The sequence below is a fragment of the Dreissena polymorpha genome, chromosome 2 (genome assembly GCF_020536995.1).
Source record: "Dreissena polymorpha isolate Duluth1 chromosome 2, UMN_Dpol_1.0, whole genome shotgun sequence".
In the NCBI taxonomy this organism is placed as follows: Eukaryota; Metazoa; Mollusca; class Bivalvia; order Myida; family Dreissenidae; genus Dreissena; species Dreissena polymorpha.
In genome coordinates this window covers 96,416,203-96,437,435 of record NC_068356.1, presented here as the reverse complement: position 1 = coordinate 96,437,435, position 21,233 = coordinate 96,416,203, and the positions used below count along the sequence as shown (strand labels likewise).

At 32.1% G+C, this 21,233-nt stretch overlaps 1 protein-coding gene across 1 annotated transcript in view; it reads left to right on the top strand.

The window, feature by feature from the left end:
- LOC127870368 (prolactin-releasing peptide receptor-like) overlaps positions 1-11,139 on the top strand; it is a 31,405-nt gene extending 20,266 nt beyond the window's left edge. Inside the window, exons 2-3 of the mRNA XM_052412989.1 lie at positions 8,859-9,062; positions 9,911-11,139. Of these exons, the coding sequence (XP_052268949.1) occupies positions 8,859-9,062; positions 9,911-10,297 (591 nt within the window). The 3' untranslated portion in view covers positions 10,298-11,139. The remainder of the gene's footprint in view (positions 1-8,858; positions 9,063-9,910) is intronic.
- Positions 11,140-21,233: the final 10,094 nt, after the last annotated feature.

The following is a 21,233-nucleotide window of genomic DNA, read 5'->3' as shown; positions in this document are numbered from 1 at the left end:
ATATGGATTCGTTTAAATTGAAATCCTCAATATACAACGTGATTTTATGTAGTTTATTAAACTTCGCTCACAAAATGATAGAATAAAAAACCAATTGTCCAATTTGTATGCATTTAACAAATACAGGAAGATCATGTCCATTCATGCTGTTAATCATATCCCGTTTAACAAAAATTATATAAACATGTTTTCTAACATTTTAATGTGTGCTTCTATTTTATATTGTGTACTGATTAGTCTTAATTGGATAGTATTTTTTGAATACTCAGATGGCATGCACCGAAAATTATTCATTTTGTTTTAACTTTTTACTTTCGCGAATAGCTGTAGTTAAAATTAAATCAGAACAGAATAGACAAAATCTATAATTGCTGGCAAGGTCCTATTAATTCAAAGTAAAACGCTCATTTTTCCAATACCAGACAGGTTGTAGATCATAAAAGTGAAAAGCTAACTCTGTGTTTTTCTTTAATTCAAGATAGTATTGCCACTGCGTTGTATAATGGAATAAAGTGTATGTTTCTGTTTGCAAACTTTGTAACATAATGACTGTCTGGAAAACCTCTCATGGCAGGTAACAGCATCCGTCATGATGTTTATGTAATGAAGCGTTATAGAACACACTGATATTGGGGTTATTTTCGTAACTAATGGTTTGGCAGCAATAAATGTGTATAAACAATACTTGCTTTCTGACAGATTCACAAAATTGACTAGTCAGCCAAACAAAAAGTGAATAATAGAAATAATTTCTTTTGAAAAAAGAGAGAAAATCTTGTGAAGATAAATATAGAAGGTTAGGTAAAATATTTTTTTGTTATGATTAATGATTCCAGCATAACGTATTAAATGTTCAAAGAAAATGAATTGCTATTTGAACACCTATTCTATAACTGTATTGATTTATTCAGATATTCCATATTCCAGACAATTTACTGTATTTATATCAACGAGCGTTACAAACGATCCATAATGAAACACAATTAACTTATTACGTGTATCATTAATTTGATGGAGAAAACAGAAAGAAAACGTTTTTGACACTTACAATGCTATTACAAAACGATAATTTTTATATGTACATATGCTGCTTCTGCCATAATTCTTTCTATGAAATTATGAAGAATTTTAGTAAATGCACTATTTGTTGTTTGCCGTTACCAAACTACTGACAGACAGACATACAGACAGACAGACGGACCGACATACGGACGGACGGAGTTATGCGATACTATTTAAAAAAAACACAAAATATTTATTTATTAATATGTTCACATTATGAATATAACCTACATATCTGAAGATTATTAAACAATAGTTAATATTAAATTATATTTACTACATCTTGTATTTAATGTCATATTATCTTTCAGATAATGCACACAAAATAAGTATTTGTATATTTTTCCGCGCTTTTATTTCAGTATATTATGATTTGGTTTGGTACTTTGTAAATGTTGTTTATATGACCGTTGGAAAAACAATTAGTCGGCAACTGAATATGAGTTTAAATCAGTACTTATGGATGTCGCTTTTAGTATTAGGAAATTTCTTATATGTATTATTATTATTGTTCAAATTACTACTGCAGGTCAAAAAACACCCACGCAAACAATCGTATATAGAAGTAATTGCTTCAACCGAAGCCATATCTGTGTAACTGTGATTACGGTTGTGCAAGTTACCATTGTTTCGATGATAATAATTTTATATTGTATTTGGTATAAATAACAATTTGAAGTTATTGTGTAAATCTAAAAGCTTTTAGTACAACTTACTTAAAGGGTACGTCAGAAATGCTTCAACAACAAATACTACTACTACCACCATCAATTCTACAAAAATACGTTTTATAATATCTTTATTAACATTTAGTGTCACATTAAATTGTAAGCAACAATAATAAACGACTAAGGAATAATAATTATATACGAATAAGCTTATGCAAGACTTTTTTCGTCTGTTGTATCTTTAATATATTATTGTCATTACTATTGATTGATATGCTTATTTCATTTGCTTCTGGTATAACTCGATATATATATATATATACATCAACTCCAACGGACATCGACCCAACATTATTATTATTGTTTAACAACACGTATCCATCATTGTTCTTTGAGAATCTACGACTAATTACGAATTTGTTTAAACGGGCATTCGACACGCAAGATAAATAATAGAACTGAACAATTTAAATATACTTCTTCTTTTGCTTAGATATGTCTGTAAACAGTCATCTGAAAAAAAGTCGCCAATTGAAAGTCGTTTACTTTTTAGTTTAAGTAGTTTTCATGATTCGTGTGATATTTTTAGGCAAGTGGTTTCTACATTCGTTGCTAAAGTTTGCATAAGAAGCTCTGATAAAGATTTTATTGAACCATGGTGCTGACTGTTTTAACCATTTAAGCTTGGCTATGTTAAGTGAACGGAAGAAATTAAACAAAGTTGAAAATAACGTTTGGATTACTTTTATTTGTACCAATATGAATAAAATATTACCTATAAACACAATGAAACTTTAGCTTCACCATCAGCACACAACCTTATTATAGAATAGTGTCCGTTATCAATGTCAAGGAACACATTGTCAAACATCGACACTTCTATTACAACGGGATGTTCAACAATCCATAAACGTTAAAGTACATGGATTAATACACTATTTATATCAACAATACATCTATCCAAAGACATACATATTTATACATTAACCACTAAACACCCTAGTATTGTTAGTATTTTTTTCAGATCACAGTAAGATATAATTATAATGTAATGAAAATATGCCATATACTTTTATTTGTAGCAGTATCATGTTCTTCCAAAGTAATTAATTGCTAAAATTATTCGTTTTATTGTTTTTGTTATGTAAGTATATGTTGATTTACGTGAGACTTCTATTTGGATACCTTATAACACTAAGTAAGTGTATGCGCACCACACATCGTAATGAAGCGCGGTAAAAGTTTTGCGGAATATCCCCTAAAAATAACTAGGAATATAGTACATAACGTTTGCGCAAGATTTGTAATATGAATTGAACGACAGTTCCCAAAAGTCTAGCACTTAAAACACTCGGCCATCCGTGCTCATGCATTAAGTGGTGTATTGTATACTTCAAATCAGCAATCCTCGTAATGTTACAAAAAATAAGTATAACAACATAACTCTTCTTATTATTCAATCGTTTCGCGTTTGTAACGCTCTGTAATTTTAAGGTTGAAAAATATGCACAAGATGTATATAATTGATACTTAAGAACATGGTAAACGTTCACTAATACTATTTCCTCGCAAATATCTTAACAACAACGAACATTTGCGAATCATATTTTTTTTCTCAATTTTGTCGATTTACCAAAACGTGAAAAAAAAACCTTTGAGTAATACCTCACTTTAGGTCGGAATGGGATCTTCTGAAAAGTTAATTTGGATATCTTAGCATGTATAACAATGAAGCACTTGTGTAACTAACATTATGCAACTACCTTATAACAGTGCGATGCAGTTATTTAGGTATTAATATGTTTTGCACATACATTTACATTTATTTGTATGTAAACTAAGACATAACATGGCACAACACACAAATAAACGCAATACAACATATTAAAATTTGGCTTGCTTTGCCTCTCAGCTATCAATATATGCGTCTCAGATCTTTACCAAGTTTTGTTCTCCACCAATAAGTGTCTAACATTTTACGAAGTAACATGCAAACACCTTGAACAATTGATCCGTATATTCCAGTTACAAAGGCTAAACATGTTATTTTGTGTTGAAATCCTACGGTGTCTTCTTAAGCGTATATCATAAGACAGTTTTTTACATGAACTTTTAATTCTTTCTGAGGTCTTAATCGAAAAGCCTTGTACAGTTTTAAGTAACATATTATGCAAATATTATTTCTACTGTTCAAAGTGTCAACTGTTATATTTTAATTATATTTTAATTTAAGTATTATTGAAATTTATATAAACAATATTTTTGAAGTACACTTCGTTATCACCGTCATTTGCCGTTACTAAGTTACAATATATTACTACCAAAATGGTACACATAATGTAGCCTCTGGTTCGGAAAGGACCCCATAAACTTCGAAATACACACATACACGATAAACCATTTTCATAATTTTATACTTAATATGTGTAAGCCTTTAAAGGGACTGTCAACCGCGATTGACGAAAAAAGAAAAGTTATAAAATACCGTATTATTTTACAATTATTAGTTTATATTGGTTAAAATATCACGACTGGTATATTACATTACTTGAAAAAAGTTCATATTTTCAGTATATTCGGTAATAAAATTGCGCGATATGAAATCGAAAGTAAATCGCAAAAATAGGTGACATAACGATAAACTAATTTTAAATAACGCAAGTAGATTGATCATTTTATATATAAAATATATACGATTCACTACGCATGCACAATTTGCATTCCTGGGTTAACCACGTGACGATGATGATCAATCTACTTGCGGTATTTATAGTTAACTGGTAATTACCTGGTAGACATACCCAGTAAAATGTATTACCGAATACACTGAAAATATGAAAACCTAACATCTTTTTTCAAGTAATGTTATATACCAGTCGTGATATTTTAATCAATATAAACTAATAATTGTAAAAAATACGGTATTTTAGAACTTTCTGTTTTCGTCAATCGCGGTTGACAGTCCCTTTAAATGACTAGTATATTCATTAATATCAAGACGAAATAATCAACGTATTTAATATAAGATATTTGCTTTCAATGAATCATGTTAAAGTGGCACACTCATATGGAATGCCTAATGAGTTACCGTAAACACGTTAGTGTCATTCATTGATACATCGGTTCTTGTTTTCTTCGGATTCTTAGAAAAAACATTATGTTATTCATTCAGAAAAAGAGTCATAGAGTCTGTATTTATCCAGAAAACACATTTGTTATCTATTACATAAACACGTGGACGCGTGTTTGCTAATTGCCCAATACATCTTCTATTAACCACGCTTCTTGGTAGAAGTCTGGATTCAAGCTGTTGAATGATAGAAAATCTGATCAGCTAGTTAAGTTTTGAATATTACGTAAGCTGTGTAATAATAGTTTCGAGGAGCGCTGCTTCATTACAAAATATTTCGTTATAAATTGTCTTCGTTAGAATCGCTGAATTGTATAAATCAAAATATGCATTGGCTTGAATTGTAGAGAAAAATAGTTTAGTTGTTGTCAGTGCACGATTTAAGAGGTTAACCCATTTATGCCTAGTGGACTCTCCCATCCTTCTAAATTGGATCAATTTATTTCCAACATTAGGGATGTCTAGTATATTGATTTCTATATTTAGAATATTTCCTACAGAAATTCCTTTAAGCAAACAGCGCAGACCCTGATGAGACGCCGCATCATGCGGCGTCATATCTGGATCTACGCTGTTTGCCAAGTCCTTTTTTCTAGACGCTAGGCATAAAGAGGTTAACTTGGTAAACACATGTGTACCTTTTAGAATTAACTTTCAACTTAACGAAGGTATGGTTTTTGACCAATTATTACATTTCCATTTTCGTAAGCTGCATCGATAATTTTTGGCTATTTCCATATTAAAATATACGGTCGGAAATAACATTTACCAGAAATCGAACATAAAATCATAAACGTAAAAAATGGGATCAAATCCTAATCCGTAAACTGTTGTACAGTCTTGTAAGACAGTTATTTTTTATTCGAGTTTTTTCGAGTTTGTCTTATTAAATATAACTAATAGCTACTCATATCCGAATCGTATCATTTTTATCCGTTTGCAAAACAGCGTATCCCAGTTTAATAATTTGTTGTATGGGTTTGGAATACACTTCTGTCCTGCGTTTAAACGTTCACTTGCGATATCTGACGAACAGCGAAGATGTCACTCCTGCTGATGCAAATGGAGTTTCAATATGGAGTTTCACATATTTTAAAATCAATATATATTTTTTGCATATATACACACTTAATGGAAATGTACACAGATGTAGAATTTTAAAAGACTGTACTATTTATGTGTATACATGTGCATTATATTGACCATCTGAAACCACTGGTTTGCATCACCTTGCGAAATCTAAATACACTTAAACAAATGTGTGTATGAGGTACACACTACATTATCATCTGCTAAGCGGATATTCATCTTACCCAATGAACATATTGCAACGCGTTATATACAAATACATACAATTTCTATATAACTGACATGTGGCATACACGTTGCGTGATCCTCTTTGATGTGCCTGTTTTGTTAGAATTCCATATATTGTCATATTGAATTTCACTTGAACGCAGTGTCCCTATGCGAATGCTTTCCATCTTCTGATTATTATCTATTGAAAGCCACGATGCGACACAACCATAGGTACAAAGACAAATGATAACTCAGCCTGGTTTTGAGGTTACATTTTATATGTACAGACTCATGTTATAGTGAAACCTGGTCTCTTGTGTCAGACCATTGTCCAGGAACCGAATAATGAATGGAACGTTCTCTTCGATTTGTGAGAAACATACGCACAGAATATAATTAATGCAAATTATTAATTCATGTATGAGATGCGTCGAATATATATCATCTCGAACGATTGAACGTGTCAGCAATTCGGTCAGTTATGGCTAGTAAAGCATCATTCTTATCGCCCACATATTCGGATGCTCCTTTATGCTTTTTAAGGACAAAATGTATGATAGAAGATTTATCATTAACAATTACATTTACGTTAATTTAAATAATTCAAAGTATTTTTTCACAATCAGACTTAATCGAAACATAACAATGTAAATAAATGCAGAATGTGTTTTAAATGAATTAATATCAATAATAATATATTAAAAACATATAACTTTTAATATATGTTGGTTGTGCATAAGTTCAATATGTCATATAGATATTTAACATAAACTATTTTGCACTACCTCATATAAATAAAATAGACTTTTGCACTTCCAAATAATATGAAATCACAACCAAAAGTTTATTATAATTGTGTAGTAACATTAAAATAGCTCAATCTTTCTCAAAACATTTATATCATTTATCATAGGTGACATTGCTAAAAAACCCAACATACCCCATAAGCAATCCAAAGTGAGGGCTGAACATACGTTATAAAAACTAAGAAAGGGTAATTAAAATAACTCTCTCGGAATCCATAAGTCTATTTTGAAAACTCTTTCCTTGAACGTATAACCATTCATTCCATATAGTCTTAAGCGAAATTTCGTGACATTATCTTAATTCGCTCTTCATCCCACCAATCACATTCGACTTCCAAATGAGATCTTGATATAAAATATATACGTACAAAATTACATTTAAATATATACACCCGTTCTCAAGTTATTCAGCAGAAACCACAATACATTACCACAAACCGACCGCCTGCACAACAAACGATGTACCCCAAAACCAGAAACATGATTTTATGAAAAATGGTTGACATTCTCAATTAAAAAAACTATATGAATTGAAAACAGAGTATGTCGTGATATTCACGAAATACCGTGGTTAAATTAGCCGATAAAAGTAATTATTAACTACACCCGTAGAATAGTGTTCAAATATTAATAAATGACGCTAGCTTATTTAGTTTTAGTTTATGTCTTCGCTAATTGTGTATCCATGTCATAAATATTGTTTTAATCATTGAATGGTTTATTTGAGACATTACATGTGCATCCGTGAATACGTTGTTATTTGTTAAAGATAAATACATACGACATATGTCTTAACAAAATAGATGAAAAAAAAAATTCCATTGTAACATGATTGTGTACAAAGGTAAGCTATCGAGTTATTGATAGAATACTTTGAAATGCATCCAAGTAATAGGCAAGTGTGAATGAAACCCTTGTAGTAACATCGTAGACGTGTAAAAAAAAATCCTTGAACTTACAAATATGACACGATAGCACAACCATAAACGTCAGATAACCCTATGGACTTTTAGTATATATTCATCGCATACTCATGTTACTTTTTTTGCAAAACAGTTCAACTCTATATCCTGGTTATTCTTCTGCTGGAATGTTTCATTCATCAAATATTTAACTTATGTAATGAACAAATCCTGACCGTAAATTGAACCTTCTATGTCCGCGTTTTAATTTGTAAAAGCCTTGATAGAAAAGCGCGTTGATTGATCCTGTTTTAAGGATGACTGATAGTATGTCAACCTTGTATTCTTGAATATTTCTTTGTCGAAACATACGTACATTTGAAGAATATACCACTTAAGAACTAGTACAACCCCCTTAAGGTTTCCTGCTGTTTAAGTGACCGACAAGTCAGCCTGTAAACATAAAACGTGCCACGGCTAAAGGCTGATGTCCACCATCTGTTTCAGGGCAGGCTTAAAGGTCATTAAACGCCCAAAATGGTGTGTTTAATATTTCTTTTATTATACCGCCTATTCATTATTTTGTAACTGATTAAATTATGTAGAAAGATATAGAAACAACAATCACTCCATTTTTCTAAGAACATTTTGAAGCATTATCGTTCTATAGGTGTACGATTTTTTAAATGAGAACCGGAAACATGTTCAACTTTTTTCAAATGTAGTTGTTTATAGCCAATTGATGGTTGTGTTCGGTGCTAACCTACAACATTTAAAGCACTGTCAGGAATTGCCATATCAAACTATCTTCAGGTACATATTTTAGCCGTATTTAGCCCATTCATGCTGTTTTCGTGTACTTTTTGCAGTGTTTTAAAATGTTGATATTATTTTCAGGTTCACATTTGAGCTATGATTTAAACATCTTCCTGCTTTTTGCAGGTATATATATATATGATCATAGTGTTTATTATTTTTGTGTTATTTTCAGGTACTTAAGATGCTTGTGATAGTGGTGGCGATGTTTGGACTGTGTTGGTTACCACTGCACGTGTTCACTCTGATCTATGATTTCGTCCCTGTCGAGCTGTCATATAACACGCTCACTGCTATCTTCATCGGTTGTCACTGGCTAGCCATGTCCAATAGTTTTGCTAATCCTATTATATACGGATTCACCAACGAGAGCTTTAGAGTAAGTATATTTTTACCTTGATATTTTCTCATATAACCTACCGATTTATCGATACAATTATGTACATTTTGTCGTTTTGTATCAATATATTTTAAGTTTTAATATACCTATTACAATACAAATGGGAGGTTCAGTGTGGCTGGTAAGTTTGTTTTACGTTTAGTACCTTTAGTGTACCAATGATATTAGCAACCGATGTCTAATAATTATTTTATCGTATCACTATAAACTCTCAGACTGCATGCATTCAGTACGCACGTATGTGGTCGTTGATATGTATTAACCATGAAATTACCATGTAAATATAAAATACTCTATATTTACACATTATTGCAAAGGGAAGAATGTCTATATTAAATCATTGTAATGTAAAAAAGACTACACAGAAACGTAAGTTTCGTTAAAGGAAAAGTTCAACATGTGTTAATTGCACAAAAACCTGAACATTGCGATAATCATTTTTTGGCATATACTTGCATAAACAACACATCGATTCTTACTTACTGGTATAGTTCATGCAAGAAATAACACTAATTGGTACCAGACAATCGTAGATTTTCTCCATTCCGGTAGATACATCATGTAAACCTATGGTACATAAAAACTTAAGATCGTGCAAATAAGTATTAAGTCAACATGAATTACAGCCAATTGCAACATATCATACGGTGTAAAACATAAAAACATAGCGGAAATCCGTCGTTGTTGGTTTATATTTTGCTTACCTTCACCCCCTCATTAAACGAGTATGAATCAAACGCTATACCTTTTTACATTATATAACAATAACATGATTTATAGGAAATCAAACATGATGATTGAATAATCATTTTGAAATACGCTTTTAGGCTGATCTTGTCACACTTTTCTACATGTGGTTCCCGTGTTGCGTCTGTCTTACGAAGATGATGCCGAGATATTCGAGCGGTTCAACGAACGAGTCGGTGGTCTTTCGTCGACAGAGCCTGTACAAGAAAGGCATCAACATAAATGGGACTTACCAGATACGATCCGTGCAGGTTCAGCGCGCCGACCAACGTAACCAGTACGGGGCGTACCGGAACAGGCGCGAATACGAAAACATGGTTAACAATCCGAATGGTAAATTAACTAATGGTTCATTAAACGGACACCGTGTTTTGCTTGCAATAGACAATGACTACACTAGGCTGAAACCATTGAATGTGAGACTCTCCGTGAGTGCCAATTCAGATCCGAGTATTGCAAACTCTTGAGGGTAACGGCGTACGCGATGAATTGGTTGCGTATGTTTACTGATTTTGTTTACGGGTTGTGCTTTTATAAATATATGTATATTACCGGTAGCTCTACCAAAGGTGTTATATTTTGTGATATTATTGTAATGTTATTAAATTATTGAAGTGAAGTTGCTAAAAAGCAAACGTGTGTGTTTTTAAGATGGACATTTAGTTACATATCATTGTATGTTTTAAACTCACAATTTACAAATAAATGCAATCTGTCATATGGGCAGTAATCCATTGTTTTCCTTTCTGTGGCCACTGGCTCGTGTATTGAGCTGATTAACTATTTAGCACCACAACAGGTTGCAAATACACATAGTAATTTAGTGTTTTTTAAGGGGAGCTGGGTCAATTATTTAAATGTTAAACTGGGCCTTTAACCCAAAGTTTTGCATTCGTTTGTTTACCTTGACAACATGAGCAATAGGAAAAAATATATGCTGAAAATATTGCATGTCTAATTCTTTTATGGTATTAGAACGTTAAACTGCCAACATGATGAATGGAAAAGCAACGTATAGCCACGTGCAAGCTGCTATTACGTCTAGTGTAGCGAACGTATGACTTATACTGTGTACAAACAGGTGTTTGCATAAAAATGCTTACACAGAATATAAACATGTCAACATGCCAAATGGCTAATGTATACATTGTAAGCGTTTTTATTGTCTTGCCATAATATTGCAGAATAACATATATATTAAGAGATTCTAAAATGTCATAATCGTTCGTGTTACTGATTATCACATGCTATACCCTGTTTTCCATGTAATATAACCATTACATATTTTTTTATATTGCACATGTGTAATACAACGTTTTCATTGGCTTAGTTTTTGTTTATTGACCAATCACATTTTGTAATTTTTGCTGAAATGACGTTGCAACGTCAAATGACGTCACGAAATGTAAACAACATTCGGGATTTATCATTATGTTTGCGTAAATATTTATTTAATTTGCTCATTTAAAAGCATGTGATAAAAAAGATGTGACACTCGTTGTCATATCATACCATATTTTATTAAACTCGTCAAGGAAATGTGTTAGTAAGCGAGCCTTTGGTGAGCTTACTAACAAAATTCATGAACTCGTTTAATAAAAAATGGTATGATATGACAACTCGTGCCAGATCCTATATTTATCTATGTCATGCTTTTCTCTGGTATATTTGGAACAATCAATGATTAACAAATAGCATCCAATGTTTCGAAAAGTGAACAATAACAGTCAAACATTTCGATAATCATTCAGTGTTTTCCTGATACATGAATTCGTTGTGTACGTCAGGACATCAAATTGCTAGTTTATTTATTTTCAAATGTAAATAAACGGGGAAAACATTCAAATAATAAAAACCTATAATAGCATTATTTTTTTCAACCTCTCCAAATCAACATTGACATTCTGCAGAAATCAACAAATGTACTCTAAATATATCATGCACTTTTATTTGTATAGTCTGCTAAAATTTTATTTACGATGTGAATGCTTATCCGTCTGGATGCAGCAATCTTAAATGTATTAACTTTTAACAACGCTAACGTTGAATTCTATTACGCTTTCAGTCCGTTATATAGACTTTATTCCTAAAACTTCGCTGTTTGAGAGTGGCTGAATCCATATGGCCGAATGCTTTGTTTAAAATCTATAGATATCCGTGGTGGCGACAGAGCCTGTTGATATGTAGACAAACTGATCCGAAAAGGAATCTCATACAGTCTATTTGCATGCTCTTTCATTGTTCATTTCTTAACAACATATACCTTACTTATACGACTCCAAAAGGAAGAGTTCACGAGAATAGCCTTTAAAGTGCGTGCTACCCTTTTTTCTCGAGAAACGTTTGAAATGCTTTGTATATAAAAAATATGCTTAACATTGTCAATCAGTATATTACTCGCATTTTTATTAAATGCGAACTACTAATAAGAATAACACATTGTGTGATTGAAAAAATACAAATAGGCAAAATACAAAAGAGCATTTACTTTTTCAAAACATTTCAAACATTGTTACGTTTTAATTATCACGTATATAGAAAAAAATGAAAAACACAGAGCACATCGCCGTGTCTGATTCAGTAAGAGATACGTTTGCATCTCTAAGAAACGATGTATGATTGTATCTATCATGAAAGACATAAAGCCATTCTTATTAAATAAGCATCCATAAAGCATTAGCTTTGTATTTTGCATGATCGTTATGTATAATGGACATTATTTCAGTGTAAGATAACATTCAATACGGAAAGATAAAAATACTTTCATTCATATTATTTATTGAAAAATATCCATATTAAGATTGTACGATGGCATTAACGATTCATGGACCTGCAATAACATCTTATGAAGAGAAGTATAAGTATGTACTGTACCGAATAATCAAAACATCAAAGCTTAAAGGGACTGTCAACCACGACGACGAAGAAAATAATAGTTGTAAAATACCGCATGTTTTACAATTATAAGTTTATATAGATTAAAATACGGTATTTTACAATTTTTCTTTGTCGTCGTGGTTGACAGTAAATTTAAGATAAATACTGTTTGAAAAAGGCGTAATGTAAATGCTATCAGTAGCTGTAGATTAATGCTAAAGTGGTCGATTTGAATCAAATAAATATGCCATCAAATGCAACGCTACATAGTTGTTGGATATTGTATTCAAACAAAATGCTATATTCGCTCCATATCTTTGCCAAACTCAGGACCATTACGGTTTGCAATCAGACGAGTTGTACTTTTCGACAAAATCGAAACAATTTTCTATTGTTGATGTAGTTCGATCGGAACTATACAACGCTTTCAAATTGCTAATGTTTGAAGAAAACATTTTTTTATACAACAGCACATATTCTTGCTCATAACTGTGGGCACGGAACAATTATTGTGCTTTTCGAAGCAGTTCTCAAAGATAAATCCAGCTTGATCGACGTCAAAACCGATACCAGCTTTAATCCGAAATTATTATATAGGTCATTGAAAGTCTATGAAACTAATTACAAATTAACCCTAATAATTATATAAGTTATGTTTGGCCTCGACGTATTGCGTAACGCTTGAGCGTGAAGTAGTAGCAGAAGTAGTGTTTCCATTTTAACGAAATAGGTGTATGTATCTTTGTCAAAAATATTCGTTTACGTCGTCTGGATATAATTATTTGCATACTGATTTTTTTGTTTACCTTTGCAATTATAAACAAAACAAGTGTTCGTTAATGATACATCTTCGATATTTTATTATCAGGGTATATGTGTATTCATAATGATTCATTTTTATACACAAACAGTGCAAGTAAAAATTGATTAGCCAGCAGAGACAGACCACATTGATGAAACGAACTTGCAAAACATGTATCCATTCCAATAGTGTCAGCCTAAGGTGTGCGTCGTTAAATGTATCATTTGCCTACACATGTTCCCTCGCTGGTTAAGATGATCCTGGCATGGAAAATAACTCCCTCGTGTGCTATCCGCAATGTCGTGTTATCAAGTTCACTAAGATTACGTAGTTAACGCATAAAGCAATGCATTTCAGGGTTGTGACGTCACTTCATTCGTCCGATCACTATGTCAGCATCAAACACACACAATATGTTCGGCTTAAAGTGCATGCAATAAATACTTAGTATACAATATTTGTTTCAAATACAGGTCATCGTGGTGTAGTGGATATGCTGTCCGCCGGAAGGTCACGAGTTCGATCTTCAATGTGGGGGCGTTATTATGATCGTCATCAAAGACAAAAAAGTACTAGTTCGTAATTCCCAGAAACGGCTTTGAAACTAACTGCACTAAAATAAATAGGTGTAAGCCTAATTATAATACTGCACGTATCAGCTCTTACTTATCAACGACATTGGAATTAACATGTATTTGTAAACAAAAGTTAACGCCCAATCCTTATATAACTAAATGGTTTTGCTGCCTTGATGACCCTTGTGAAAAGCACACATGAAGTGTATTCCATAGAATTGTAAAAATACTTTTTTCGATTCTTGACAACATATCTTCGTTGATATGGTTTAATAATATACATTATTTTTTGAAAACATGTTTGTCATTTGATTCGCGTATTTGTTATATTTTGGAAAGGCAGTCTTTAATAAACCTTCTGTTCTGGTCTGTAAACATGAACCATGACATAAACTACAGATTGATACCAGTAAAGCATTCAGTTAACTTTTAAAGATTCGTTCTTACATTTTCATCAAGGAGATTCATATTTCAGTTCTTGATTTAATCTTGATTTAATCTTAGGATATAATTAATCGTACCTTTGAATCAAGGTAGAGACTATTGATTGGCATAAGTACAAAAATACAATGAACCTTGTGAATCGTCTGTCCGCGGTGCATCAATTTACAACTACAGTGCTTCAATCGCATTTTGTTATATGCTTATGAATGTATGGTACAGTAATCGAACTGATATTAAGAGACGCCCCATTGTTACCTTGAATAATTAAACAAACTCTTATGCGGAAACCATTCAGCGTACAATTGCATACGTTTTAAGAAAAGGTTAAGTAAATGCTTGAAATCATTACAAACTATTTTTTTGTAAAATATGAACACGTTTCAAGGGACTGTTAAACGTCGTAAACGCGCACAACACTGACATGCAAAACTATAAACATGCATTGAGTAATATACATACGTACATATAGATTAATTAAAAGCAACCATGATTTGAAAAATTAAGTCGATGTCTCAGAAAAACGTGCATAACTCATACTCGTTCTGCTCGAATGTCCGTCGGAATATAATGCCTAATACGCTCATGTATCTATACAAATACTTATATTAAGCATGCTATTGAGTCAATATAATTACTGTCCCATGTGAGATATACATGGGTTAACAAATCCAATTCAAATTCAATTAAGTCGATAACCTTTTCTGACTAGGCAATATTTGACATTGTTTCGACTGTTGCGAATCTTACTCGTCCTTCGTACTTTCAACCAGATGTCTTTGTGAAACACTATGTCCCCCATATATTTGACATTTGACCTTAAAGGATGGCATTGACCTTGACCTTTCACCACCCAAAATGTGCAGCTCCATGAGATACAAATGCATGCCAAATATCAAGTCGCTATCTTCAATTCTGCAAAAGTTATGGTCAATATTAAAGTTTGACGCAAACAAATCAACAAACCAACAAACAGACAGGGCAAAAACAAGTTGTCCCCCATTAAAGACTGGAGGACATAATAAACAAAATCCGATTTAGTGTTAATTAATCACTTATATGACATACACACTTAGGGTTAAGTCAAATGATGTTTTAAGATATGGCATATTGTTAGAAATTGTCAAGATATAACTCTATAAAATTTAAACACAACACTGCTAGAAGAAAGTCTGAGATTACATGTCTGAATATCATTTAAGCTTTGTTCATTATTTTAAGTTTACGAGAAATAGGAATTTGTCTTAAATGATGCACGCCTACTTCATATTTTACAAGCACGTTTACTCATAATATGCTAAATATCAATCGGCTTATTAAGAAGTAAACGTTTATTTATAACGCGTCAGTAAAAATGTGTTTGCATTTTTCATGTCAATTTTGTAAAACGAACCTATACATACATAATTTATATCGGGTCAGATGTATTGATATCTTGGAAAGTGCTGAAACAATTTATAATACTTTTGATTAAACTGACTGGAACAAATACAATCATTTACGTATTGGTTTTCATCCTTTTACGAGTTGTATGGGATAAAAGCGCATCTTTTCATGACTATTAAGCAATACAAATATTGGGCAGCATTCACAACAGAAACGACTGCAAATCTTTCAGAAGCACAGCATAAACAATAATGTAAACAGTTGGTTAAAATAAAGGGTAAACAGCTGCTTACACTAAAGCGTAAACAAAAACATAACATCAACAAGTACGAGGTCTAAATCAGGCAGCTGTTACATATAATTCTAATAAAGTAAAACTGATACGTTAATAACCTTTACGAAATAGACCCCACATGAAAACTCTTATTCCGTTACCCCGTCTTAAAAAATATCTTCTTGAAAAAACGCACTTATGGAAATGTCTGGTTGTTTTAACATAAAGGAACCAGTTTATAAAGATTGTGTTTATTAGATAATTTGGCAACATATATAACATAAACCTATAACAGCCTCGGTATGCACTAGTTTTAAAATGCCAGTGTATTGAAAAGACATAAGAAATGTGCATTTTTGCCATTTCAGTTTATTTTGATGGAACATGTGAATTTGTTTTTGTTAAGGAATTCAGATGGCATTTGTGTTCGATCCAGTAATTAAAAGCTGCAATAAAGTGCTAAGAATCACAATCTAGTAAACCAGAATATAATGATTTTACACATGTGTACACAAATGTCTATTACTATAAAAGATATATTTTGGCTTGAAATTAGAAAACAAAGTTTTAACATTAAATGTAAAGTTGCAGACGCTTCATAACTCACTCAACATGTAGTGTTTTTTAACCAAAATCGAAAATGACTCTAGTTATACGGTAATTCATATCGTTACCTATTGGTTTCATCCAAAGTGTCGTGCGCTGTATGATAATATTTTGTCTCGAACTTAAATTGTTTCAAGTTGTACCTGCGTTTTATCAATCGAAATAATAGACATCAACACCACGCCTAACTGACCGTCCGGCAGACCGGTGGATCGAAATGTTACATAGAAAAGGTACGTTTTTGTTGGTATACACAGACTTTCGACGTGAATCGCACGACCATCGCATTAGGCGTTTAAGCGGCGAAACTTTAGGACAACAGATTGCAACAAATACTAGGCTGTTATTTTATATTATTAACATTTAACTTATGCTTTAAAAACAAGCATTTCCCAGTGTTTACAGTGTCTGCTTTTGTGCCTCTAACATGTACTTAACTCATAGTAGTTTTACAAGTACACACACTTTACCAGAAGAGATAGAAAGATCTCATTGAGGTATGCTTATTATCAAATTTTAAACTCGCTTCCAGAAATTAGAGCCACGTACATAATCGATTAAGGGCACAATAAGACAATGCAATAAATCAGTTACGATAACATTCATAAATATGTTATTGGTACGTAACGCCAACACAATAATAAACAGTTGTTTGTTTCGGTACTATGGAATACACGTTGCTCCTTTGTAGAGATGAACATAGATCGCAAAGTCCCTGAACATGATGGCAGTTTCATTTCTATTCATGTTTACAAAAATGTAAAAGCTGTTTATGGTACTCTGCACAAGCCGTGTGAATATGATTTCTCTGACAACACACGTTATTCAACTCGAAAGTATATACTTCATTTAAACAAAATAACCACATAAAAGCTTTAAAATGTAAAATAAACATATTACGTTTATGCTATAAAGTGTTTGTCTATATTTTCAATTCATAACTAGATATTATATTTAAAGAAAACACGGTAATAGTGCTTAGAGTGCACATGATTTGAAAATATGTTTATGAAATTCTGCACTTGGTCTAAATAAAACGCAATACCACTAAACATCGTAAATATTGTAAGAGTAAATTCGGTATTTGTGTATCAGGGACGAAGATAATACACAATAATTGTTGAAAACATGTTCTATATGCCTCATATAGAATACTCTAAGTATAATACTATACAGCCGTTAATAAAACTTTTGTAATAAGGTAAACACTTATCATAAACGGATAGGTTTTGCTTTTGACAGTGTATATTTATTGCACATGTTTTTATTAATATATGTGCGCTCTTCGCATAACATGCACAACAACTTGGCAACTACATATAGTGTCCTAAAGTACAAACATATCTATGACGTATACAGTTCAATATGTTCGCCAACGAATTTGAAAATAACCTGTAATGTACCCGAACTAGAGCGTCGACTGCAAACACTGTTAAAAATTATGGAATGAGTGATGTATTGGACGTCATCATTGATGACGTTCAATCGAACGAATGATAAAGGGGGCTAAGTTTCGTTAAGCTCCAGGGTATAGCCGCGATTTGTGGGCCATGAAAACTGGCCCAACACTGTGCCTGAAATTTGACCTGTATATGGACCAGAACTCGATCTACACGATGGCGTATTCGTCATATCTGGGAAAAGTCCAGTTTTTGATAAAATTACGAAAAAGTGGTGTTTTTTATTGCGCAATCGCTATAAAATGAGTTCTCGCCGGAAGCGTTAATAGCGTTAATAGCAACCCAAACACAATTCAACCCAAGGAGACAATTCACGCGATAGACACTTCAAATTTGATATTAATTAATTCATATTGCGATTTTATTCCCAAATTAATAAATAAGTTCATATTGCGTTTAACATTCGAAACTGAACCCGTTTAGAAAATATTAACAAAACAAACAAAAACAAACAACAGTTAAATTTCACAGGTGGTTAGCGTGTGGCTATGATATTAATAAGTGAAAACATCATTTTGAATGATAAATAATCATATTATAACGAAAAATTAAATTTTCTGAAAAAAAAATAATTTCACTATCAAATATATATATAACAAGGTATGCAACTCAAAATCAGCCCAAAACGGGGTGCATCGCTTTGAACAGCCATATCTTCATAAATTTTGCAGCTATTTTCACGATCTCGGTCTTATTCAACGCAGAAATGGATTTCCTTTCTGGAAATGTATATGTCTTGCAATATTTTAACAAATGCTGGGTCAACTTTTAAGAAATAACACGATACACAACACGCATGACCCAGTTGACAGTGATCATGCTGTCTTTAAGACTGAAATCTTCACGGAGTAAAGGGCAACTTCCCTACAAAGTTCATGTAGTTCGATACCATAATTCAATAAAACGTATGAAAAAAACAGTATTACCGTTCTTGTCGTTACATTCTGCATCAAGACTAACTGTCCAGCGCCGTTTGAAACCTTTGTTTACATACATTTCAACTAACTGACATTTTAAACATACGAGTGATTTCATTGGTCCAATGCGGAGGTGTGTCTTTACAACTGGAGATTTCATTCATAAAGAATACATGATCACTGTCAACTGGGTCATGCGTGTTGTGTATCGTGTTATTTCTTAAAAGTTGACCCAGCATTTGTAAAAATATTGCAAGACATATACATTTCCAGAAATTTTCTTCAGAACTAAATACTGAGTTATAAAATAATATTTGTTCGAACATTAAATCGCATTTATCAAAACACAGCACAGTTGATGTTTATTTGGAACAATGCACTTGTAGTCAGTGCAAGATTTAACAGGTTTACTGTGTAGTAACTCATTGAAATACTCGAGTGTTTATCTATGATACTTTATTTTCATAGTAACGCAAAACCAATAATTTTATTTCACATACTCGTAAGTTGTATCGGTAGTTATTTTCAATATGTGCGGATTGAAACAACATTTACAATAAATAAAATGTCAAATCATGAACATAAAAGATTGGATTAAATATTAACTGAATATAACGTTGTACTGTCATAAGCAAGAGATTGTTAGTGTGTATGATTATAATTTCTTTTAATTTTTAAATAAAATATAACCAATATTTATTGAGTGCCATTATTGTTATTGCGTGCCAAACCAATGTGTCAACGTTTTCTCTATTGGTATTGGAATTGCCATGCACTTCTTCCTTGTGTCTTATAAGTCAATTGCAATACCTAAAGAAGCACGAAGATTTAACTCCTACTGATGCAATTGGAGTTTACTTTGTTCATATTCATTAACAGTATCATTATTGTGCATACATACTCGTACATTCGTTAGTGACCTTAAAAGTACTTCGAAGTATTTCTTTGTATTCCCGAGCATTATGTTTAACATTTGAGCCATATACTGAATTGCATCATCCTACTCAATCCGAATACACATATGACATTCTTAAATTTGGATATGTTTTATCTTTAAATAGGATTTCCAGTTTACAAATGAACGTATTGCGAAAGTGTTACAATATAAAATTGCAATATAATTTACATATGGTATACACGTTTAATTTGTTTTCATATTCTTGTTTTGTAAGACTTACCTAGACTGTCGTTTTTAATTTCACTTGAACATGACATAATGTCCATCTACGCTTGATTTTCATCTTCTGATTATCATCTATTGAAAGCCAGAATGCGGTTAAAGCAAAGGTACAAAGATAAATGATAAATCAGTATGGTTTTGAGGTCAAATTTTATATGTACTGACTCTTGATATAGAGGAACCTGGTATCTTGTGTCAGACCAGCGTCGAGGGACCGAAGAATGAATTGAACGTTCTCTTCGATTTGTTAGAAACATGCGCGCATAATGTAATTAATGCAAATTAGTAATTCAAGTATGATATTCGTCGAATATTTAACTTACAACCTTAAGCGTCAGTATTTCGGGCAGTGAAGGTCAGTTATGTAAAGCATCCTGCTTAACTCCAAGATATGCTCGTCTATCGTGTTTAAAAACAAAACGTAGGAGATAACATTTATCTTTAACATTGTTATTAAAATACAATAAATTATTCACAAAATTAATTCACAATCAGACTAATACATCGTCAAATAAATGCACGTGTTACGTATGAGTTTAAATAATTAATACATCGCAAATATATTTTATAGTAATGCTATGTGTCTTGGTTTTCTAATATCCGAAAGTCCTTTTGTGTGCATATACATATTAATATTTGAAAAGTTGTTATGTGAAACATTAGCTATATGTTTTCTGCCGTTATTTAGGAAAAACTATTTCGCTGTAATTAGTAAGAGTGTTCTAGACCTTTTCAGCTCCAGATTCATATGTAATCTCAAGCATGGTTGTTCAAATTATAACTAGGATATACCAGTTCAAACGCTCAAATTTCCATTAATCAGTTTTTATTGAATACAATTCACTGATCACAACCCAGTAAACCTCATAGTGAAGAGTTAAAGTA